The sequence below is a fragment of the Pinus tabuliformis genome, chromosome 6, assembly GCF_031772625.1.
Source record: "Pinus tabuliformis cultivar Carrire ecotype Pingquan chromosome 6, CPIR1, whole genome shotgun sequence".
Taxonomy (NCBI): Eukaryota; Viridiplantae; Streptophyta; class Pinopsida; order Pinales; family Pinaceae; genus Pinus; species Pinus tabuliformis.
Window position 1 is genome coordinate 746,965,548 of NC_142292.1, and position 26,001 is coordinate 746,991,548.

General features: G+C 40.7%; 1 protein-coding gene across 4 annotated transcripts in view; it reads left to right on the forward strand.

Moving 5' to 3' along the window:
• Positions 1–26,001, forward strand: part of EMB25 (DEAD/DEAH box helicase) — a 404,169-nt gene that overhangs the window by 247,781 nt on the left and 130,387 nt on the right. For 3 of the 4 annotated variants that reach the window (XM_089421275.1, XM_089421280.1, XM_089421282.1), the window contains 2 exons: positions 15,095–15,490; positions 15,837–16,070. In XM_089421275.1, coding sequence (XP_089277401.1) covers positions 15,095–15,490; positions 15,837–16,070 — 630 coding nt within the window. The remainder of the gene's footprint in view (positions 1–15,094; positions 15,491–15,836; positions 16,071–26,001) is intronic. The other variant, XM_089421277.1, reaches the window with a different exon arrangement.

The window sequence follows — 26,001 nt, forward strand, 5'->3', positions numbered from 1 at the left end:
ATAAGTTCTGCTCATCGGATTAAGACTATTCTTATATGGATTTTACACCTCTCAGAAAGAGGAATCCAACAAAAATATTAGCCTCTTAATCTGAGCATCAGAACATGGAGTTTGGACCTAGTTGTCCAATTTTAACAACACGTAGGATTTGTTATATATTATTTTATGAATATATATATATATATATATATATAAAAATTAGATATTTCTTACACAAATTTTAATTAATGATACAAATTTATTGATTTCAAACATAGATCTTCATCTATAGCATGCATAGTACATACAAAAGACAAAGATACTTATATGAAATGGAAAATGGTTACAGGGAAATATAATCTAAGGCATATTAGCAACATAAATGCCTATTACTAGAGGATGAACAAAATTTTGGACAATATGGACTTTTATTTCAAAATTCAAATATCTGCATCTCAGGGCTAATTTTTGCTGATAAATTATCTGAAATCTGGGGTCATGTCTCTTCCAACAATGCTAGTGACTTATTAAACATCCGCTTCTCTAAAAGTCTTAAAAGTATTTTTCCAACTAAAGGACAAACATATCATGGATAAATAATAGTCAAACAAATCAAATGTATGAGCAGTGAAGTTTAAGTCTTTTCAAATCTCAGATCACTTCTTGAATCTTGTCAAGTTTGTTGTTTTTTCAGAGAAAACATGATATTGATGATTCTCCAGTATTAGAGGAACACACATCTACAGTACAAAATTTGCTTGGAGATTGGCTGCTGAGGATGAGAATAAGCCTCCAACAAAAGAAATCTAACCCTAGAAATTCTGTTCTAGAAACTACATAGGCAAACTTTTGTCCACCGAACTTAAAACATACATTCTTCTCCAGAAATACTGAAAAATTGGTCACTGAGACAATTGTTTCTAGTTATTTTCTGGGATACGAATCCTAAAATCGAGATTCGCTGGCCATGCACGGGATTCGTACAGGATTCATACGAATCCTAATAGGACACGTCGAATCCAATTTTAGGATACGATTTTCAAGAGAATCGTATCGGACATGCGGGATTCGGGTTCGTCGGGCTATATGAACGAATCCGGTTACTTAGGTGGCAAGTCTTTGTCCAGAATATCTTGGGCAGAGCAACATTGCCTAATTGGGATGAGATGTGGGCAGCTCTAAATCAAGAGGAGCTAAGGAGAGACCTGTTCAAGGTCAAACTTGACAAAAGCAACAACAACAGTGGGTTGATGCCCAAGGAGGAGGAGGAGAATGAAACCCTTGCATCAAAGGGGAAATAGGGGCAACAGAGACGAAATAAGGATGTCTCCAAGGTGAAGTGTTTCAGATGTGGCGAGATGGGCCACTATGCATCCCATTGTCCTTTGACGAAAAAGGACAAGGATGAGAATCACGATCCTAAGGTTGCAGCTGCAAAGATCGAACAGGAGGAGGTCGCCATGACAGGCAAGATACCTCTAGGAGGGAGGTGGGCTGATTTGGAGCTGTAGTTTGTGTGAAAATTTTTGAATCGAACAAGTTAGAAATCTTACTGCAGAAAACTAATTTACATCACCTACTTGTATTCTTCATTTAACAAGTTATTTTAAGAAATGTTCAGAAAATATTAATGTAAATACACTGTAGCCTACACCACTATACAAATCAAGAACTGAAAAATAAATGAGACAATCATGCAAAGGACATACTTATTTATAGACTAAACGTCCCCGGAAAAACCCAATGTGAGAAAATTAGTGCAATAACTCTGAGGATTTTCTATTATTAAGCAGAAGTTTTGAATACAAATGCTGGTTTCCCTCCCGACAAACCAATGACAAAGAAATACAATGGCGAAGAACCTGAGTGAGTTTTACCTCACTTCACTCGACAGAATCCGGCTGATCCGCCAGCAAAACTAGCTGGTCCCGGCTACAACTTTGTTGCCGCTTTGCACTAATTGTGTGGGCCTGCGTGGAGAGCTCTCTGAGGCTCTGCGTTAGCACTTCTGCTCATTTAGTCAACTTTCCCAATTGTTCCGGCAGCTCCTCGACATTCTACGTGGAAGGCAACTCTTCCTCTGCGTTGGCTCTCCTAGCTCTGCGTGAAGGCTACGTGGGCTCAGACTGGCCCAACGTCAGCTCTCCTGGCTACTGCGCTGCCTCCACAAGCTTCTCTCCGCCTCTCTGTCAGTATTCCCTAACTATCACTACCCCTCAGCTGCAAGATCTCCCCAATCAGTTTTCCTTCTGAGAACTGCTCACCTCAAAAAATCGATTTCCTCAATCTTTGTGTGTGTCTTCTCCAACTGACCCCAAGCCTCCATTTATACTTTCCCTGTTGAGAAATCAACGGTCTCTTAGAAGCTTCTCACCCATATTTTAATTAATACCCATTAATATTTTAATTTTCCTAAGTTTAGACTTAGGAACCCCATTAAAAATATTAATTATTTTAATGAAATCAATCTGGGTGGAATTTCACCAAAGAATTTTTGGGTCTTGGAGATCTCATGCGTTCTAGCCCCTCCACAAAATTTCGAAGCTAGAGCACATTCGATGCTACCCAAAAATCAACAGTTTGAAAGAGCTATAGATGTGTAGCTATGTTGCACGAAACATGGTATAGAGGTCCGTTTCCGTACAAAAACGGGTACGAAACGCGTATGGTACGGCCCTGAAACGCGTTTCCGGCCGTACTGCCACGTTTCCTGAAACGGAAACGTGGCCAGTACGGCCGGAAACACGTTTCAGGGCCGTACGACCCACGTTTCCTCATTAACTTGTGTTTTTTTTATTATTTTTTTTTAATTTACTTTTAGGGTATGTTAGTGACTTCTTGTTGCTTCTAGATGCGTGTCTAAAGTTATAAAAGTGAATTTTTGCCCTAGTGTTGATATGCAGTTCATCAGGAAGTTTGAGGGATATGCAGTTCATGGTAATGTTAAATTCTTAGAGTAAAAGTGATATTCTCCTTTATTTTTCATTTTCATCCTTTTACTTAATTTTTTAACATTACCATGAAATGACTCAGGATGTTTGAGAGTGGTTTCGCCCTCATTCGATTTCATATGGAGAAAGTAGAATTTTAGATCTCACTCAAAATCCAGCAGACTTATTTGTTTTTCAGGATTTCAGGATTGGAGGGATTGCAATGTTTCCATTGGATTTTATCATGTACTAGGGTATGGAACTTGTATTTAATCAAGAGAACCAAGCCCTCTATGCAGGGGAAACTCCCAATAATCAAGATCATGTAGGGTACTAGGGTATGAAACGTGTATTTAATCAAGAGCACTAACGTCGTTCGACTATGTAGGAGGAGACTCCCAATACAACAATGGTCCTTCTAAAGAATGGGATGTGGATGCAGAAAATCCTGATTTGATCTCTCTCTTGCAGCCTTATAGTCTTTATTGTATTTGCAGCCTCATATATTAATATAAATAAAGGCTGATTTTGAGATTTGGATATATAATAAAGGTTGCTTTTGGAAATTTCGATATTTTTATTTTCATTATGTGATCATTCATGAGTAAATGTGATGTAAATTAAATCTTAATGTTTAAGTGTAATAAATTATAATGTATCATTTATGCTTTATGATTGCACATATATATATATTTAAATATTTTCAATATATATATATATATATATATATTGCGTTTCCCCGTTTCCAAAATTTTTGGAGGTCGCGTTTCGTATCGCTTCCCGTTTCGGAAACTCGTACCCGTTTCCCCGTTTCGTGCAACTTAGATGTGTAGGATCCTTGAGGAGTCCACCTCTTGGATCAATACCTTGTTACGGGAGCCTATGATCAGTAGTAGTGGGATGGAGGGGTGTTCAGTTGGTGCCATGGAGTGTTGAAGCGATAGATGCAGTAGTTAGCAGCTAGAACTTGAGTAGCGCAAAGCAAAGAGGTAGTAGTGTGTGGAGGCACAGTGCAAAGCTTGAGCATCATAGTGGCTTCATAAGACAACATGGGACCAACAATAGTCAGGCTTTCAGCACCGAGGTGTATCCACTTGATACTTGTCTAGTTTTTGAATGTCTTTTAGTTGCTTCTCTCAGCAATTGAGTTGCAGTACAGATGCAATGTTAGCAGTGGTAGTGCTAGCAGCATAGCAGATGCAACATTTGATAAGGAGATGTCGTACAGATGTAGCAATGGCAGTGGTAGTGTCAAAAGCAACAATACAGTTCTAGCAGCAATGCAGTGGTTGGTGGATAGCATGTCAGACATCAGCAGCGCAGAGGACAATGCTTCAGAGTCAGAGCAATATGCAGCAGTAGTATATTGCTAGAGCACATTCCTTGCTAAGAGGGAGTGTTGATTTGGGGTGGTATCAGATGTGCTCTAGGCCTCAAATTTTGTAGGGAGGTTTGGTCACATGCATTCCAAAGAACTAGAAACCGTTTTGGGAAATTCCACCTAGAGACGATTATATTAAAATAATTAATATTTTTAATGGGGTTCCCAAATTTTGTAGGGAGGCTCGGTCGCATGCATTCCAAAGAACCAGAAACCGTTTTGGGAAATTCCACCCAGAGATGATTATATTAAAATAATTAATATTTTAACGGGGTTCCCAAATTTTGTAGGGAGGCTTGGTCACATGCATTCCAAAGAACTAGAAATCGTTTTGGGAAATTCCACTCAGAGAAGATTATATTAGAATAATTAATATTTTTAATGGGGTTCCTAAGTCTAAACTTAGGAAAATTAAAATATTAACGGGTATTAATCTAATTGTGGGTGAATCTTCTAGAAAAAGACCGAGATCAAGTCAAAACAATCTGAGCCTTTGATTAGGAGTTAATCTAGGTTGTTGGTTGTCCAACAGAAAGATGTAAGAAGGGGCTTGAGGGTCATTTGGAAAATACACCAAGAAAGATCAAGAAATCGATTTTCTAAAGTGAAAAGTTCTCAAGAGGAAAATTTGATTGAGGATATTTCTTGCAGCAGAGGGGCAGGGATAGCTTCCGAAGAGAGTGATTTTTCTCAGTCGGAGAATCTTCAGCAGAGAGAGGCAGAGGGTAATCCAACAGTGGTAGTGCTGAGCTAGAGTGGCTGACGCAGAGCCACGCAGAGGTAGTGTAGAAGCTAGTGAGGAGTCCGAAATTTGCAGAGGAATTCGATTTTCAGAAGCCAGGAGCTAGGGTGTGAGATCGAGAGGTAGAAATTGAATCTCCTAGGCAACAAATTGACCAACCAGAGGAGTGACGCAACACCCAGAGAGCTTGATGCTGGGTTGACACAGACACTGTGCAGTGGTAGCCAGAAAAATCAGGGGGCAATCAGTTTGGGCTGGATCAGCCAGGATTTCCAATGATAGTGTGAGGTAATCTCAAAATTCTTTTTGCCAGTATTTCTCTTTGTAACTGGATAATCCTATGAGGTATTCAGAATTTGCTACTGCTTAATAATAAAAAACCCTCAGAGATGCTACACCGGTGTTCCCGCATTGGGTTTTTCTTGGGACATTTGTCCAAAAATAACGGTGTCCTATGTGTTTGTATTTCCTTGCTCAGTTTCTATGTTTTAGAATCATATTTAATTTGGTGTAGGCTGCTTCAATTATTTACTTTTAATATTTCAAGAAGAAATCTGAAATAAGTTTGTAATGTAATTTATGATCTAGGTGAAGTAGATTCAGCTGGTTGCAGTAGGATTCCTGAGATTGTTAGACCTAGGAATTTTCACCCTGACACGGTTCCGAATTTCCAAGAACTGTCTTCACTGGCCTGATCCGTATGGTAGATCCCCCACGGATCCGTATGGGATGCTATTCCTAGTTTGGATCCTTGAGAGGGGGGGGGGGTGTTTTGTGCAACATTGCCTGTATCCAACACATAATAGAAATCGATAGATCAGAGACACAATGAACTTCACCCCAAAGTCTTTATTATGATTATTCCAACGTTCCTAGTGGGACAGTAATTTACATAAGCTTTTCAGAGTTACATTAGCCAAAATCGACGGCTTGAGACACAAATGACCTCTAATTTCTTTAAGACCCATGAATTTTTCCACTTGGAGAATTTAATTTCTTTAGCAATTAAATTTTTGACTCTAATAAATAAATTTTTTGGCTTAGGATTAATTTTAATTTTGCCAGAAAAATTATTTGATTGACACTTGAGGCGATTAATTATTTTTCCACCCTCTTAATATTTTAACCATGGTGTCTAAGTATAAGGGACCTTGCACTAAAATACTTTTTACATAAGATTTTATATAATTCAACCTTCACAGGGGGAATACCTGTTTGTTATAGATCCTGAAAATACATACCCAATTCTGCGACACAATATGATCTAGTAGACAAGATGTTTTTTAATAAAATAGTTTAGCCAATTAGCTTAAATCATTTCCAAATCACTTTTACATAAGACGACTAAAACACTAGGACTCACCTAAGACTTTGACGATAAATTCCACCCTAGCTTTGGGGTGAAGTTGGAGGCAAAAACTTTGTTGATCATCTCTGTTTAGAAACACAAATGAATCAGTGAGACGAAAAACATCCTAGGATGAAATTTGTTGCTAAAATAATAGGCTTACCTAGGTTGTTACATACATGAACGATCTTACTAGCATCATTTACATTAAAAAAAATGCAGAATGGGTTTACAATGACACAATCATTGATGGCTGATGATATTGATCTTTGAAGAAAATATGGTACATCTGCTTCCTTGGGACTTTGATAAAATGTGTGCAACATGCCTACAAAGAAGCATGTCAACCTAGAAATGAAGACAAGTCGACCTAAAAGCATGGGAACAAAGGCTATATATAGGAGGACTCAAGCTCACTCAAGTATTGATCTCATCAAGCTTTTAAGTAGAAGTATAAGTGCGAAATAAGGAGGAAGAAAAAGCCTCGTAGAGAGCGAAGAAAGAGAACCAAGAAGTTTTGATTTGTTTTGGGCTAGAATATCTCACACATGCGAAAAGAATTAGGGCTTTCACTGCTGCAGGAAGACCAAATATTATAGTCATTATAGAAGTCCAAACTTGGCTGAAAAAGGAATCATTTTGGAGGCCGAGGTGTTGAAGAAAAGTATCTCACCAAGCGAAGAAGAAAAAAGGACAATTTCTCCATGATCTTGCTCACACGTGCAGCCTAGGGTTTCTGCAGTTAGGTCAAATTGCAGTCAAGAAGTTGCAGGTACGAAAAATGAGGTCGGAGGAGAAGCCATTGCCGCTGGAATGCTACTTTGATTGAGGTTGACTTTGTGAAAGAAAAACAAATCAAGGAAAGGCATTGACTTGGTCTTGGATGGGTTTTGGTCAAAGGTCTAGGTCTTGGAATTTGTCAAATTGAAGATTCTATAAGAAGAATAATTATTATAGGTTTTCCTCTCAAAATGGAGAGGTTTTGGCCCTTGCTGGTCGCTTATATCTTGTGTCCTTTGTCTCATTGTTCTTTATGAATTGGTAGTTGTTTGATTAAGAAAACTGTTGACACTTAGTCATCAGGATTGGGTGAATAAGTGTAATTGATGTAAATAAATAATAAGAAATATGAATAGTCACCGGGAGATGAAGTGAACAGTCTCTCCCTCATGTATATAATAAAGACCAACTTGAATGAATATCAATGAATTGATTCTGAGGAGTTACTACCTGGTCTGACATGGTATCAGAGCTAGCACCATTTTTGGCATTGCAATCTGCCATTGTAACTCCCTTCTGCATTTTTCAGAAATCTGTCCTACATTTCCTACAGTGTGCCATATTCTTCTTTGCCTTCTGCGTGATAGTCTGGGTAACGCTTCGTATACCCATCAAATACCTGCTCCTCATTGCAATTATCTCTCATCCAATGTTCAGCCTGTTGTTTTCATGAACTTCTCTTTTTGTGCTGCAATCTTTAATGGTCTAGTCACTCGATTTATGGAGGAAGCGAACAAGTAATGTCACCAATCTATATTACGCTACATCATAACTATTCATTCCCTTGCAACAATTTGAAAAGAATGCACTTCGGAATGTTCTGGTCTCTATGCCAAAGTGGGGGAATGAGAAGATAGGGGAACCATTTGCCAGCCTTCGTTGCCTCTCTTCACTTTATTTGCTCCCTTCGTTGCCAGCGTTCCATTGCCAGACCTCCGTTGTCAAACCTCTGGCTGCTCTCTCCACGCTGCTCCCAACAATACGCATTGGTAATACACAGACCTCCCCTCCTCTCTACTAACATATGCAAGTTTTTCATTACCTTGAAGAAGTTCTGGTATGGAGCAGTCCTTGGTACCAGAACCGAGACCTCGTTCTAGTGTATGATGTGCAATGGCGAGGCAAACGTCCGAAGTGGTGAGAAAACATTGGTGGTGGGAGCGCTAGTGGATCTGTATACAGTATATGCTTCTTGTGCATTAAACATTTTTGGAGACTACATTAAACATTTTTTTGAAGACTGTGTATGCATGCTCTGAATGCCTTTTATTTGGTGCAATGGATTTTTTTTCATTGGCTCAGAAATATGTATGGTATCCATGGTGCATGTGTTGAGAAAAGACGTCATTAAAAGTCGGTTGAAATCTTTTATATGTTGAGCCATATGTGATCGATATATAATGGGCATATAATATATGAAGTGCACGTCAACTTTAGAAAATTTTCTATCAGTAGAAGTATTTTCTTTCTATCAGCGAAAGTATTTTTTTATCAGCAGAAGTATTTTTACAACACTCAGATTTTACAATGCATTCAATCATATCCATTGTGGGAATAATTCTCATTGGCAAGGAGAACTATCCTGAGTGGTCCCGGATGATAAAACACACCCTCATTTTCAATGAGTTGTGGAAAGGAGTGTGTATTGGAGACGGAGACAAAGAGCCAGAACAACCTACCTTAGACAAAGAGTTCGCCATTTGGGAAAATAAGAACAGCAAAGCCTATGCATTAATTGCAGCATCTGTAAGTGAAGAGGTTAGTCGCCATATTTCGCCATTTTCAACTGCTTTCGAAGCCTTACAAAAGCTGAAAGAACTCTATGACTCACATTTTGCACTTGAAGTTGTTCAACTCATGATTAAACTCTTCACTCTTGAATTACAAAATAATGATCCTCTTGCTCTTGCATCTGAAGTAAAATCTATAATGCACGATATCAAAGCCACTAAGGTTGAATTGGATATTCCTCTTATCGCTTTTCTCAGGGACTTTATCTTACTTCAATTATCTTGAGTCATTGCAAGCAAATGGAAATCTCAAAGTTATTACCTTTGACTCTCTTGTGAAAAATTTTGCTGAAAGAGAGAAAGCTTTTGGAAAGAAGATAGCCCCTGAATCTTCTGAAGAGGCTGTGTGCCTTGCTCATAAAGAAAAGAATCTTGCCCAAGATTCTTCCAGAGGAAGAGGTGGTCGAAGAGGAAGAGGAAGATATTTCAGAGGCAGGGGGGGTAGACACTCTCCAGGAGAAAAGTCCAATTTGCACTACATACGCTGGAAAAGAAATGGATCACATGATGCCTCTACATGCAAGTTACCTTGGGACAAAATTGAGCAGCAAAGAAACCAACCCAAAGGTAAAACTAATGACACAGACAAAGGTAAAGCACTTGAATCCGCTCATTATGTTGTGGCACAATGTAATGTTGGAGTAAATGAAGACTTATTTAATGCTTCACTTGCTTCTTGGAAAAATGATTGGTTGCTTGATTTAGGAGCAACTTGCCACATGACTCATAGAAAAGATTTTTTTGAAGGATTTACTGACAATGTTGATGGAGCAGTATACTTTGTAGACCAATAAAAAATCAAGCCATCAAGGCTTGGCATAATCAGGCTTAAATTGCCTGGTCTTCCAAATTTTCTTCTGCATCATGTTCTATATCTCCCACAACTGAAGAGAAACTTGTTGTCCTTGGTTTACATCCGCCAGCAAGGTCACTCCATTCATATGTTTGATGGCAAGCTTGAGGTGAGAAAAGCATCTGATCACTCACTTGTCATGGGGGGATAGAAAAAGAAAGGCTTCTCAACCTGCAGGGTACCTCTGCTCGTGCAAAACATTTCTCATACAACTCTCATTATGAAGAAGGTACACTTTCATCAAGTTTATTATGACATGCTAGATTTGGAAATTTGAACTATGATAGCCTTTGCTTGTTGAAGAAAAATGGTGTTGCTGGTTTGCCTACAATTCCTAGGAAACTTAAGCTATGTGATGCTTGTATTCTAAGAAAGCATAGCAAACAGTCTTTTCATGATTCACATTCAAGAGCACATAGAAAACTTTAACTCATTCATTCAGATTTATGTGGTCCAATGCCTGTTCCTTTTGCAAATGGAAATAAATATATGATGACATTTATTGATGACTACACAAGAATGTGTTGGGTTTATTTATTGAAGAACAAATCTGATGCTTTTCATACATTCAAGAACTTTAATACATGGATTGAAAATGATGCACAATCTCATATTGGCTCTATTCGCACTGATAATGGAAAAGAATATACTTCAAATGAATTTGAAAACTATCTTCGCCAACATGGGATCAAACATTAAACAACTGTGCCTTATAATCCCCAACAGAACAGTGTAGTTGAAAGAATGAATAGGACAATTTTAAATATGGTGCGCTCCATGATGTTTTTCAAAAATGTAAAATTGATGTTTTGGGCTGATGCAGTTCTATGTGCTGTATATATAAAGAATAGATGTCCATCTAATGCTATTAGAAACAAGACTCCATATGAAATGTGGTATGGGCACATTCCTTCGTTAAAGCATCTCAGGGTCTTTGGTTCCACCTGTTATGCCTTGATACCAAAGGTACATAGAAACAAACTTGGTGCAAGAAGTCGTAAGTGTATCTTCCTCGGGTATTCAAACACCTCCAAAGCATATCATCTCTATGATGAAGTCAATAAAAGGTTTGTTGTATCTAGAGATGTAATCTTTCTTGAAACATCCAAAACAGAGAATGTTGTTGAGCTTTCAAGAATTTGATAAGTAGATTCCACATCTTGAAGGGAGGGATTCCTATACTAGATCAACATGTGGAATCTTCTTCTGAAGAACTCTCTCCCCCACATGAAACTCCAAAAACAGATGATATTTTAAGTGATGTGATTGATAGAATTGGGAGACTCAATCTTGATTCAGTCCCAACTCAATCAACGGAGCAGCCTGGACCATTTGAGAAAGGTCCCCCAAAGTGGCTGACAAAGACACTAGAAAGTGTTCATTCTGATGAGGTTGGAAAGACAGGAATTAGAAATTCAAACCGGCAAAATGGAGGTGATGTAGATGACTCTAATTCACCTGTTGATATGGATGTTTCTTATGATTGTGAATTGAATTTGTCTACAGATTTCGAACCAACTTCCTTCAAAGAAATTGCTTCTCATGATGAAAGGAAAGAAGCGATGCAAAAGGAGTATGATGCCCTGATAAAGAATGGCACTTGGAAGTTGGTTGATCCTCCATTAGGAACCAAACCAATTAGCTGCAAGTGGGTCTACAAGAACATGTATAAAGTTGATGGATCGCTTGACAAGCACAAAGCCAGGCTTGTGGAAAAAGGTTTTGCACAGAAGGAAGGGGTCGATTATGAGGAGACTTTTGCCCCCACAGCAAAATGGGCTACCATCCGAACACTCTTTGCACTAGCAGCTTAGAACGGTTGGAAAGTCCATCAAATGAATGTAAAAACTGCTTTCTTGAATGGAGATCTAAAAGAGAATGTTTTTATGTCCCAGCCTGAAGGATTTACTGTGAAAGGACATGAACATAAAGTATGCAAACTTGTGAAATCCTTGTATGGCCTCAAACAAGCACCACGAGCCTAGTATGGAAAACTAAATAAGCATCTTCTGAAACTCAATTTCAAACATTATGATCTTGATGATGCAACTTTATTTGTCAAGAAAGTTGGCCAAATAGTTGTATATCTTGTGGTATATGTAGATGATCTTTTGATGACAGGGAACAATGAAAGCTACATTGCATCCATAAAGAAGGAATTGAGGAAAGGTTTTGAAATGACTGATTTGGGCTATGTTCATTTCTATCTTGGTATTGAAGTAACTCAACATCCGAAGTCCATCTTTCTTTCTCAAAAGAAGTACATTGGAGATCTGTTGAACAGGTTTGGCATGACAGAATGCAATCCTCTTACTACTCCAATGGAACAAAACTTAAAGCTCACATCCATTGAAGGAAAAGAATTTGAGGATGCAACAAAGTATAGACAACTTGTAGGAAGTCTCAACTACCTAACTACTACCAGACCAAACATTTTGTTTGCTGTTGGAATCTTCTCCAGGTTTATGCAAAACCTTGTGAGGGACATTGGTCTGCTGCAAAAAGAGTTCTAAGGTACTTGAAGGGAACTCAAGACTTTGGAATCAAGTATGCACAGGTGGATGACTTCAGCTTGATTGGATACTCTGATTTAGACTTCGATGGAGACAAAGAAACTAGGGTATCTACTTCAGGTTATCCTATGAGTCTTGGATCAGGAGCTGTCTCATGGAGATCACGCAAACAATCAGTTCCAACAGATTCCACAACAAAAGCAGAATATGTGGCAGCAACTGAGTCAACAAAATAAATTGTGTGGCTCAGGAAAATTCTTGAAGATTTGCAAGTAAAACAAGTACAATCGACTTCATGATTGACAATACCTCGACAATAAAGTTGGCCAAGAACCCAAAGTTCCATGATCGAACGAAGCACATCAATACTAAATATCCTCTGATTCGACATCATGTTGAGGCCAAAACAATCCATCTCCACCATTGTTCCACTAATGAGCAAATTGCAGACATCTTCACCAAAGCACTTGGAAGAGAAAAGCTTGAATGATTCAGAACAATGCTTGGACTCAGCAACATCCCTTCAGATTAAGCGAGGAATGTTGACACCTAATCATCAGGATTGGGTGAATAAGTGTAACTGATGTAAATAAATAATAAGAAATATGAATAGTCACTGGGAGATGAAGTGAACAGTCTCTCCCTCATGTATATAATAAAGACCAACCTGAATGAATATCAATGAATTGATTTTGAGGAGTTACTACCTGGTCTGACAAAAACACTAATAATAAAAGAAACTAATCTAAAAAATTAAAAATCATATCACAAACGATTATCAAGGAAGAGAAATCTCCTACACTTGCTGCCCCTAGATTTCTCAACACTTTCCTTAATTGCAGTTACTGGAAATTATTATTCTATCTTATGTAGATTATTTGTCTTCAGAAATTAATCACGACAAATAAGGAATGAAATCACTACTGCATTTTTCACCAATAATAACAAAAATTGAGAAAATAATGTATACACATAAAATTTAGACATTGATATTTTTGGACAATAGTTCCTAGAAAACCCTAGTGTGGGGAAAACCGGTTCTGTAGATGAGGGTTTATATTATTAATTAATCTTCAACAATTAAGAGTTACAACAATTGCTTGCCTCTCACTAGCAAAGCTCCGACAAATATTTTTCTCCACTCCTACTGGCAAAATCGAACTGGGAAAACAAAAATCTCCCACTGCAAATCCACACAACCTGTCCTAGGCTTTTCGCACCCCCTCCAGAAATTCGCACTTGCAAACTGAGGAGTATGAACTGGCCACCCAAAAACTCGCACTCCCTCTAGGAAAATTAATCTTGTGTATAATCTTGCCTCCAACAACTTGATAAACCACTTGTTCTACCTCTGGAAAAATATCCAACAACTAGCAACTAAATTGAGCCTCTGGTTACTTGCACTGGCTGAATTGGCTACACACACTACCTGATTCGGCCTTCTCTCTAAAGAACAATTCAACCTCCTTACTCTTCTCAAAATACTGGAATCTTGGTGAAGAATTGCTCCGAAAAATCTCTCAGTTTCTCTGTTGAAACCCCGTTGCTAGTGTCCTCTATGCTATCACTGCGCCCTTGCTGTCACTGCAATTTTGTGTCTTGAATTGTGATCTCCAAGTGCCCCATCAATTTGCCCATATAATCTCTCATTGACAAATTGGCGGCCACGATCTAACTCCAATTGATGGCTAAGATCATCTTGACCCATTCTCAAGATTTTTCTGGAAGTCACTAGAGCAAATCGATTTTGTCTCAATTAATTTGATTTAATTAACCACTTTTCCTAAGTTAGACTTGGAAATTGATTAAAAAACTGACTAAATAATCTAATTATGAAATTTTCCTTAGAAACTGTTTCTGGGTCTTGGAGATAATTATCTTCATGTGTTCCTTAGCCTCATAGACACCAATAGGGACTAGAACACCTGCCCGAGCTACAAAAACTAACAGTAGTGACCTTCTTGGAAGAGGGACCTCAGGGGAGGTCACACTGGACTAGTGGCAAAGGATAACCTCCCAAGTGAAGCATGGGAACAATTGTGCAATCAAGAGCGGTCAATCTTCCAGCTTGGCCTGTGATCCATTTTAGAATGCCTCAAAGCATTAAATGAAAGCACATGATTACAAGAATGGTTAATGTACCTAGTGATGGATGACCCACCTTCCTTCAAGAAGTATGTTAGATGGGAGAAAGCACTGATTGGAGCATAAGTGGATAGCTCTTGTTTAAAGCTATCTATGAGCCATCATAGGACTGCTGGCTGGCTGGCTGACAAATGAGAAAATTTTTCTTGTATGGGTTACCCACTTTTTGTAGGTAACAGGGCTCTAGAGTAGTTTGGCAGGTTTCTCTGTGGTGAAGTGTCGTGTCACATGCTTTCCAAAAGCTTTGGAGAATCACTTTATATTCAGTTTTGCCTTGTGTATGATATTTCTCCTTGTTCTAAATTCTAACATATGTGTAGAAGGAACTGTTTTGATAAATATACAATCCTTCTGCATTTTCCTTTTAGCCTGCATTACAACACATTACAATGTTTCTTCATAATCTTTAACCACTGTAATCGAATTTGCTACTGAAATGGAGTGATGTTGATGCCATTATTCTCCATGTTCCCATTTACTTGAATTGGAAATGTTCCAGTGTGACACAATTCATGGATATGAATAATGTTTGGACTCTAACATTTTGTTGTTTCTATGTGCATCTATTTAATTTTCTAATTTAATCTGATGAGTTGCTTTTTATGGTTCTCTGATTGATTCTGTCTTGCACAGCAGGAGAACTATTGGAGTCCTCACAAAAATGACCTTCAAGGCAATGAAGTGATGAGCAAAGAAAAGTATGGATCTCTTGACTTAAGTGGTTCAGAAGGACAGCGGGGAGTACATCCATTTTACTATGTGGCTCTTGGCTCAGACAACTCATGGTACCTTTTCACTGAAAAATGGGTTAAAGCAGTATATAAGAGTGGCCTACCTGATGTTCTGCTCATTCCAGGTGATCCTCCTGCCAGTGTGATAATAAGAAAGAAGCTCGAAGAGGTAAATACGGCTTGGAAAAAGTTGGCAAAGTCACGGCTTGGTGATTTGTGGTGCACAGAAGGATCGATTGATACATGGTCATGGAGCTTGAATGTGCCTCTTTTGAGTAGCTTGTCAGAAGAAGATGAAGTATGATGTTCTAACTAAACAATTTTTTAATAATTTACTAATCAGGAAGACTAGTTAAATAGCTTATTTCATATGTGAATGATCGATGTTGTGTTTAGATCAGTTATCCATGAAATGATAAAAATTTCCAATATTTGTTGTAGTGAAAAGGAAATGAATTTCCTTTATAGCTCATGTAAGCTATTTCTCTAAGGAAATATTATTTGATTTGAGTGTTTTTCTTATGATGATTCACTGTAATATATATCAAAATAAAATTTACGTTTGCTATTTAATTATGCATGTGTTAGAAACAAGTGGCGATTAGTCGTGTTCTGATATTGTGTTTATTTCTGGAAATTCACAGATTCAGATGTCAGAAGCATACATTGAATCACAAAGGATTTATAGAGAGCATAAGAAGGCTGTATCCATTTTTAAGAAAAGACTGAAGAGAACGAGATGTTATCAAGAGTTCCAGAGACTATCAGATATGAATAAGGTATGGAAGGAAAATATTGACCGTCTCAAGGTGAAATCAAATCGTATTAAGGGGCGTATAGGTCAAATTGAACCAACTGGATGGAAAGAATTTATCCAGGTATGAGGCTTTCCAATGCTTTAATTCTGTGACTGCAACATGTATTGCATTGAATTCATTGTTGTGGTGTTTGGTTCTTATATATCTTTTTCCATTTCATGAAAGGTACTTGTGGACACGTACAAGACTCTATCAATACATTTATAAGTCAATGTTCTATTTATGTTTTTGTTGTAGGAGAGCTTTCTGGCCTAGTTAGAGTCAAACCCTTGAGTCTTCAATATGAGGCTCTCTCCTCCCCCTTAGAAAGATATAGAGCCAAAATCACATATCTTGTGGGAGGCATTTACCTAAATAATGCAATGCTGATTACTAAAACAAATGATAGTGCTACTTTTACTTAAGTGGTGGTTATGTTCGTTCATCCTAGTTATGATACTGAAGTGTGCTCCTAGGACAAGTTCATAGCCACACATCTTAGAGTAGGATGGGCTGGGCATCATTGAGGTCATAGCCACATTTGTTAGAATACGATAGCTGTTCTAGGCATCATAACTTATTCCTATTTGATTTTATTTTGCAAATGTTTCCCTTGTTGTTAGGCAACATGTTTTGGAAACGTTCCCCTAAAATAGAAGTCTTATTGGCCCAAACCTATATTTAATCCTGATTTTGATGGTGTTTAAAGTTTTATGTTGAAATTTCTAAATCTATCCGTTAGAAATTTTCTCTATATTCTTCTAGTTTATTTCTCCTACTTGTTAATTACAAGTTATTTAAACATATAAACATTGAAATAGACACAATACAGTCTCAACCATCTACAGATCAACAACTGAAAGAATAGCAAGCACACAAGTGACACCATTATTTTTGGACAACTCGTCCCCGGAAAAACCCAACTTGGAAAACCGGTGCAGCAATTCTGAGGGTTTATTTATTATGCAGTCTATCCTTGAGTACAACTGGGTGCCAAACTGGCTCACTCGACAGAGAAAAATAACCGGCAGTAATACCTCTCTATTCGGAAGCAGATATTTAGAAAATCTGCCCCACGAAACCCTCTCCAGCACAACTGAAGCACTGTGTTAGCCCTCCGGGCCTGTGCGTCAGCCCTCTGAGGCACTGCACGGCCTTTGGGACCCTCTGCATCACTCCTGCTGCCCTCTGCATGGATGACGCAGAACCTCTGGCCTCTGCGCTATCTCTGTGAGGCTCTGCATGGCCTGCTCTGGCTTTTGTGTCTGCCTCTCTGCCTCTGCGCTTGTCTCTTGGCACTATCTCTGCTTCTCTATCCAGTACTCACTACCTCTCACTGCTGATCACTGATTCGACTTTACTTAGCAACCTCGCTCTAGTAAATTGAATGACTAATCACTCTGGTGTATTCTCCAACTGATCCTCAAGCCTCCTCTTATACTTTTCATGTTGGTCCTTCAATGGCCGAGATTACATCTCTAATCAACGACTAAGATTAGATTTGGCTTGATCCATGTCCTTTAGAACCTTCTAACCTAGTTTTATATTAATACCCATTAATATTTTATTTTTCGTAAGTTTAGACTTAGGAACTCTATTAAAAATATTAATTAATTTAATATCTCCTTAACCAGTTAGATTCTGCCCAAACCATTTATGGGTCTTGGAGATCTCATGTGCTTTAGCCTCTCCACCAATTTTCATGGCTAGAGCACATCCGATGCTACCCCAAATCAACACTCTCTCTTAGCGAGGACTGTGCTCTAGTAATACGCCACAATGAGCATCACTTTGATTATACGTCACCGGTGCCTGTGCTGATGCTAAGCCTCCTTGCCCAACATCCTCTGCACTGCTGCATCCTGTACTGTTTCCCATTGCTCTGCCACTAGCACTACTGCATCCATACGACAACTCCCTCTGCATTTGTGCTGCTGCTGGTCCTTTCTCCCAACACTGCATCTGCACTGCAACCCCCTCTCACCATGCTGAATCGTGCTACTACCAACTGCTATTGCACTGCAACTCAGTTATTGAGAAGTAACTGATCCACCTAACTACTGACATCCATGTCAAGCTAGAAACACTCCCGATGCCAAAGCTCTCGCTGCCGCTATCAAGTGCTCCCTCTACTGCCTCTGCGCTGCTGCAACAACTCCCTGCATCTCGCACTGTTGCAAACCTCTCTGTGCCATCCTGCATATTGCAACACTCTTCGTGCCTCTCGCACTATTGCAGCCTGCTAGCCTTGCGCTGCCCGGGGACTCCTGCATTGTAGCACTCTCTGCCACTTCATCCGCATCCGTCTTTACCGACATTCGCCAGTCTTGCTACTCTCTCTTCGGGGCTCCCGTAGCAAGGTATAATCTAAGAGGTTGGGTACCTCAAGGATCCTTTCCCCATCGCCTGTAGTCTTCCTGACTATAGCTCGATGTCTCCCCACCTCTTCTCTAGAGGTACATGAGCACTCATGACACAATCGTCATCCTCCTCTACCTCCTTTTCTGCCTTCGCTGGCAATGCCTTGGAGTCAGATGCCTCTCCTTTAGTCTTCTTCCTCAGACACTAGTTCGCATAATGACCCAGTTCCCCACAGTTGAAGCACTTAACCTTGAAGAGATCCTTTTTCTTCCTCTTCTCCTGCTTTCCCACAGATGCCAGAGCTGCATTCTCTTCCTCTTCCTTCTTGATCCAAACTCCTTTGCTACTACTTCTTGTATTGGACTACCATCTGATCTCTTCTTGGCAAAGAGATGCCCACAATTCTTCCCAATCTAGAAGATTCTCCCTACCCAGTTTGCTCTGGACAAATGTCTCCCACTCCTCGAAGACTGCATTTAGAGTGGTCCTCACCAACATCTTCTGATCCGATGTGGCCCCTATGGAAGTCAGTTGATCTCGAATCTCCTTCAACCGACCGAAGAAGTGATCTATCTTCTCTGCCTTCTCCATCTGGTATGACAGTAGCTGGTTCTCAAGTAACATCTTCCTCTGCACGGAAGTATGCTGGTACAATGTCTTCAAGGTGTCCCACATTTCCTTTGCTGTCTCCTTCTCGGAAATATGTTGGACCACATGATCCTTAACCCCATCAAGGATGATACATTTCGCCTTGGCCATTGCCTCTTTGTACTTCTCATTATCAGCCGGGTCAATTGGGGTCGCCACTGTTCTCAAGGCGAAGGCCTTGATGAGATGTCTATTTAGAATGGACAAGATCCTGGCCTTCCAGACCACAAATTTGGACATCCCGTCCAGCCTGTTCTTTTCCCTCAGCCCATGCATGGACATCTCTATGCTCTTCTTGTCGACTCCTCCGAGTCTCTCTACTTCCCTCTGAAAGTTCTCTCTTTGACTCCTGCTGAGTCTCTCTACTTCCCGCCTGGAAGTTCTCTGCTATACTCCCTCTGAGTCACAATTTCCCTTCTGGAAATCCCCCTGCCAATCATCAAGTCGCACCTTTCCAATCTTTTGTGCACTTGCAACACTGATCTGGATTCCTTATCTAGAAATCTGCCTCGGTAGCGACTCCCTCTAAGTTGGATTTGCCCTTTAGGTACTATTTTGCCCACAACACCCCACCAAATTCATTCCTCGCAAACTGCCCACAACTTCCTAAACCCCAAGTTTCCAAACAACCTAAGGACTGAGCCTCTAGGCATTGCGCAATCCTGGAATTCACTGAAATGGCTGCCTACTGCAGGTTGATGAGGTGCCTGGAGGCATACTTGTCATTGAGGAGATACCAGAAGAGACGAAGGGGTAGAAAGCAGCTACTGAGTTTACAGAGGATAACCGCCCAACATAGTTTCATGATTCATCAGTTTCGAGCTAGCCTTCTAGTGTTGAGAAAGTAGGCCATGACAGTGCGAGAGGCCATTCTATAGCAGAACGAGGAGTTGGAGGGCATGAGAGCAGTTTGTGTTGAGTCAATGGCCAAACTGACTCGTGTTGGGGAACGGTTGGGTTCCCTAATGGTTTAGTTGGAGTGCACATTGGAGCGATGGGGCAACCTCACGCAGACATTATAGGCTGGTAGCACTAGCAGGTTACCACTATACATTGGAGAGGGAGAGGCAGAGTCACCTCGACATATCTTATGTGTTGACCAGGATGGTGAGATGAGGCGACATGAGTTGCGCAGGGTGCATCCTTGGCAGGATGGAGTGTTAGTTCCATGTATGGGAGTTTATGCTCTCGATCCTTCCCTTGGGGTTGGATGGCGAGAGATATTGAGTTGGTATTTGGTGGAGCTGGCTAGGAGGTTAGATGCATCCATGGCCACAACTCAGCGGAGGCTGTGGATTACTAGGGGGGCTCGAGGGCTAGACTATTGTTGGGATCAAGGTGGGATTCTCCATCACATCGTGGAGTCGGTAGGTCATGGTAGTAGCTACGTGATGGACTTGGTGGTTGAGTGCACACACCTTTTCATATCCTCTTCAGAGTTCTTGACAACACTAGTGACAGGATGGATTGGCAGAGGAGCAGGCATATTGATTGTGCAAGGAGTCACAGGCTGATTAGCCTACTCTGGCAGGAGATGGTAGGAGGAGGTGGCATCAACAGACCTGTTGGAATTTCTAAGTCTAACCCGTTAGAAACCCTTCATGTGCTTTCTAATTTATACCTACCTACTTGTTTTGTTAATTAACAAGTTATTTACCATGTAAATACTAGAAATAAATACAACTACATGCTCAAAACATTACAAATCATCAATTGAAGGAAACAAAACAAGCACACAAGTGACACCGTTGTGTTTTGGACCAATGTCCCCAAAAAAACCCAATGCGGGAAAATCAGTGCAACTCTCTGAGGGTTTGATGTATTGAGCAATTTTAGAATATAATCTAGGTGCCAAATCCGGCTCACCCAACAAAGAAAAATCTCGGCAGTAGTACCTCTCTACTTGGAAGCAGATATTCCGACTGAAACCCAAGAGAAACACTCCGGCAGTGCCGCAGCTCCAATCTACCCCACGAAACCCCAGCGTTAGCCTCTAGGGACTGCGTCAGCCTCTCTCTAGCCCAATGTTAGCCCAGAGTCACTCTGGCTTGTCCTGCGTTAGCGTCTGGAGGCACTGCGTCAGTCCTCTGGCCCTCTGCGCCACCCGTGCTGGCCCTTTGAGGCACTGCGTAGCTCCTGGCTGCCTCTGCGTGAGCCCTGGCTAGCTCTGCATGAACCCTTGGTTGGTTCTGTGTCCCTCTATCCGGCTATTGTGCTAATCCTCCTGGTGCTATCTCTGCCTCTCTACTTCTATATTCACTGCCCCTCAGCTGCAACTTCGATCACTCTCTCAACTTTCTCAGCAAACCCAACCCCAGAAAGTCGAAATCTTGATGTCTTGGTTTGTTCTCCAAGTGACCTTGAAGCCCCCTTTTATACTTTTCTCGTTGACAAATCAATTGCCCAGATTAAGTCCCTAATCAATGGCTAAGATTAGATCTGGCTTGATCCATGACTTTTGGACCATTCTAACACAGTTTTATATCAATTCACATTAATAGTTTTATTTTCCCTAAGGTTAGACTTAGGGACTCCATTAGAAATATTAATTATTTGAATATCTCCCAAACTGTTTAGAATCCACCCAAACCCTTTCTGGGTATTGGAGATCTCATGTGCCTTAGCCTCTCCACCAATTTTCGTGGCTAGAGCACATCCGTTGCTACCCGAAATCAACACTTCTTCTTAGCGAGGACTACACTCTAGCAATTCTCCTCACTGAGTATCACCCTGATCATCCGGCTTCGGTTCCTGTGTTGATGCTAGGCCTGCTGCCCATCATCTGCACTACTGCATCCTGTATTGCTACCCATGGCCCTACCACTGCCATTGCTGCATCCATACTGCAACTCCCTCTGCATCCATGCTGCTGCCCATGGCCTTGCCACTGCTACTGCTGCATATTCACTGCAACCCCTCTCATCATGCTGCATCGTGCTGCCCATAGCACTACCACTGCTAACTGCTGCACTGCAACTCAGTTATTGAGAAGTAAGTAATTGATCTCCCAACTCTGACATCTCTGTTAGGCTAGAAACACTCCCGATACTGAAGCTTCCTCTGTCACTAACAAGTGCTCCCTCTTTGACCTCTGCGCTGCTGCAACAACTCTGTGCATCTTGTACCGTTGCACACCTCTCCGTGCCATCTTGCACTGGTGCAACACTGCTGTGCTTCTCGCACTGCTGCCTCACGTTGTCTTGGGAATCCTGCAGTGTAGCTCCCTTTGTCGCTCCATTTGCATCTGTCTCTACTGACATCGCCAGTACTGCTGCTCCTCTTCGGGACTCCCTTAACAAGGTCTAATCCAAGAGGCTGGGTACCTCGAGGATCCTGCCCCTCATCCCATGTAGTCCGTCTAACTACAGCTTGATGTCTCCCGACTTCTACTCAAGTGGCGTGTGTGCACTCATGGCACAGTCATCGTCTGTCTCCACTTCCTTCTCTGCCCTTGCTGGTGCAGCCTTGGTCTCGGAGGTCTCTCCCTTGCTCTTCTTCCTTGGACACTGGGTCGCATAATGACCCAACTCCCCACAGTGGAAGCATTTGACCTTGGAGCGGTCCTTCTTGTTCCGTTTCTCTTGCTTTCCCTCAGATGCTAGGGCAGCATCCACCTCCTTCTCCTTCTTGATTCTGATCCCCTTACTGCTACTTCCCGCCTTGCTCAGCGTTCTGATCTCTTCTTGGTGAAGAGCCGCCCACATTTCCTCCCAATCTGGAAGGGTCGCCTTGCCCAGTATGCTCTGGACAAACACCTCCCAGTTTTTTGAGACTGCGTTCAGGGCTGTTCTCAACATCAATTCTTGATTCGGCGTGGCCCCTATGGAAGACAGCTAATCCCGGATCTCCTTCAATCGACTGAGGAAGGGGTTGATCTGTTCTCCCTTCTGCATCTGGTATGATCGCAACTGATTTTCTAGTAACGTCCTTCTTTACACAGAAGTATGCTGGTACAATTTCTTTAGGGCCTCCCACATCTAATTTGCCGTGTCCTTTTCGGCAATATGTGGTACTACATGGTCCTTGACACCATCAAGAATGATGCTCTCGGCCCTCGCCATTGCCTCCTCGTACTTGTCGTTATCAATTAGGTCAACTGGGATAGCAATTGTCCTCAAGGCAAAGTGCTTGACACGATTCGTGTCTAGAATGGATAAGATTTTGGCCTTCCAGACTACGAAGTTTGAGGCTTCGTCCAATCTGTCCTGGTCTCTTACTCTGTTCACTGCCATCTCGCTGCTCCTCTACTTCCCTCCTGGAAGTTCTTGGTGTGACTCCCTCTGAGCCTCGATTTCCCCCTTGGAAACCCTTCTGCCAATGTCAAGATGCCCCCACTTTGATTGTTAGTGCAATTGCACCACTGATATGGATTTCTCGGCTAGAAATCCTCGGTAAAAACTCCCTCTTCCTTGGTCTTGCCCTGTTAGGCACTGTTCTGACTATAGTACCCCACCAACTCCACTCTGCAACTTACCCACAGCCTCCTAAACCCCAGCAAACTGAAGGTTAGAGCTCCTAGTCTTTGCGCAATCTTGACACCGGCAAATCAGCTTCCTCAGCCAACTCGTCAACCCTCTTGGCCTCTTAGTTGTTCTGGCTGCCATATATCTGGCTTCCGCTGAGCTCAAAGCCACTAACTTCTGCTTGCTACTACACCAAGAGATCATTCCTAATCCAACGCTGAAGCAATACTCGGAGGTACATTTCTAGTCTACTGAACTACCTGCCCAATCTGCATCTATGAATCCATTCAATCTGATGTCATCTCCTTGGGTGTATTTCAACCTGTTGACCACTACCAGTCAACTACCCATGCAGTACACCCCCTTTTCCTTGCAAAAAAGGGGTAGCACTTGATCGACATGTCCGTGCCATCCTGTAGTCATCAGCAGCTTGATCATTTTAATTGTAAACCCAGTCTGCATGTATGAATTGTAAATAATCTTAGCAGATATGAGTCGTGTATGTAAATTGCCTAGGTGGACCTAACTTTCTAATGGTAATCTACGTCCCGGAAGGTTTTTCGTCTCATCGATCCATGATCGGCAGAGTTTTCCTTCAGCCTGACCCCAAAGCCGGGATGGATTTTGTCATTAAAATTTTAGGAGAATCCTAGTGTGTTAATCTGCTAGATTATAGTTGTGTCGCAGAACTGGGTGGTTTATGAGGGTCTGTGTTAAGTGGGTTTGTCCACTTAAGATGTAAATTGTAAAAGTCATGATGTAAAGTGTCTTGAGGGTTGGAAAATATTTTAAATCCCCTCATGATTCCTAAGTCCTAGGTCCTAGGTGATTTTTCCAAAGGCCAAGTTCGAGGATCCATTTAAAAAATGAATTAAAAATAAAAAAATAAAAAATAAAAAAATAAATAACTGGAAAATAAAAAAATAAAAAAATAATAATAAAATAAAAATAAAAATAATAAAAAATAAAAAATTATAAAATAAAGCAAAAACCCTAAAAAATAATAAAATAATAACATTTTGAGTGAATGCATGTAAAATATCATTTTTTAGTAAATCGATGGATGAGATTAAGAGATGTCTTGATTCTCATCAACGGTCGAGATCATTTCGACATGGATCACTCGAACTAGTCGTTGGGATCATTTCCTTTAAGTAGGGTGCTAGGGGTCATTTCAGATTGGATCTGTGAGTCTGGTACTGAAGAAGCTCTCTTATAATCTGTTTCTGGTTAATAAAAGAAGACTTTGGGGTCCAAATCTTGCTAGTGTTACTCTCTGGAAGTGCTGTGAGCTAATTTAGTTTCTGCATATTTTATTTTTCAGCCATTAATAATAGCTTATTGTAGAGTATTGTGAGCACAAGTATCTTGTTCACTTGCTAGGGTTTGAGTGGTGTTAGGGTTTCTGAAGTAATGGTAGGTATCTCCATTACTTTTGGGATCTAGCAACATTTTTGCCCTCTTTACTAATGGTTGTTCTGAGTTGTGCAGAAAACACTTACCGAAGAAGATTGGTGGGCGTTTGGGGAAGTTATCGGCTGAACCAGCCAACTCTCGCAAGCATTTTTTTGCTGAGCCCAGTTGGATTTGATCCTGGGTCTATCATTCAGTTTATTTTTTCCTAATTTGCATGAGAGATTTTCTGAAGTTCTTCATAGTGAAAATCTGAAATTTTTGTTCTTTAAAATACTTCTGTTCTTATTGCTGAATCTGGCTGGTAAGGGGCCAAAATCTGTAAATTAATCAAGCTGATCTAGGGTTTCAAATTTTCGCTTTATACAGTTTTCATTAGGGTTTTTTTTTTTTTTTGGCGATTGCAGGTACGGGGTTTCTTCTTCTGGGGTTTCTGAGCAAGAAAGTAGAAAGTTTTGTGATCAGTTTCAATCCTGAAGCTGTCATCCGCTTTCCCATTTTCAATTCACCTCCACGCAGCCTTTTTTTTCCCTACTCATCAGTCATTATTGCCTTACCCACGCACTGTAAAAACTGCGCATTTCTGCTAGCCGTTTCTGTGGGTGTTTCTGGCATACAGTCCTCAGCATACATTTCTTGGGTCTCATCGTATCTCCAGACAACAACCACCTGTAATAAAAAATATAAAATAATAAGCTGCGTGTGTCTCCCCAGTTTGCAAGCGTTTAAGGCTTTTTCTTATCCGCCATCAAGGTTATCCGCAAACAAATCCGAGCCCATCTCTTCAGTCAGCTGATGTGCGGTTTCAAGTTTCACTTCTGTTTCTTTGACATGTGCGTGGGATCGACTGCAAAGGATCAACATAAATCTTCAGTTTCCGTCCACGAACAAGCTCAAGCCATGTTTGAATAAATTTTTGCTGATGTATTTTTGTGAGTACATTTGTTTTACAAATCCTTCCATGGTGAATCTGTTGCCTGTGTGTCGCTGCCACTGAGGACATTTACGTGGGCCTACAAACGTTTAAGATTTTCTGCCGTCGAGCATATTGTATTACGCAGATGAAGCTTCAGGCAATTGATTTGTGATGATCTGGTCTCAGTTTCCGTCTTGCTGAGGGCGTAAAT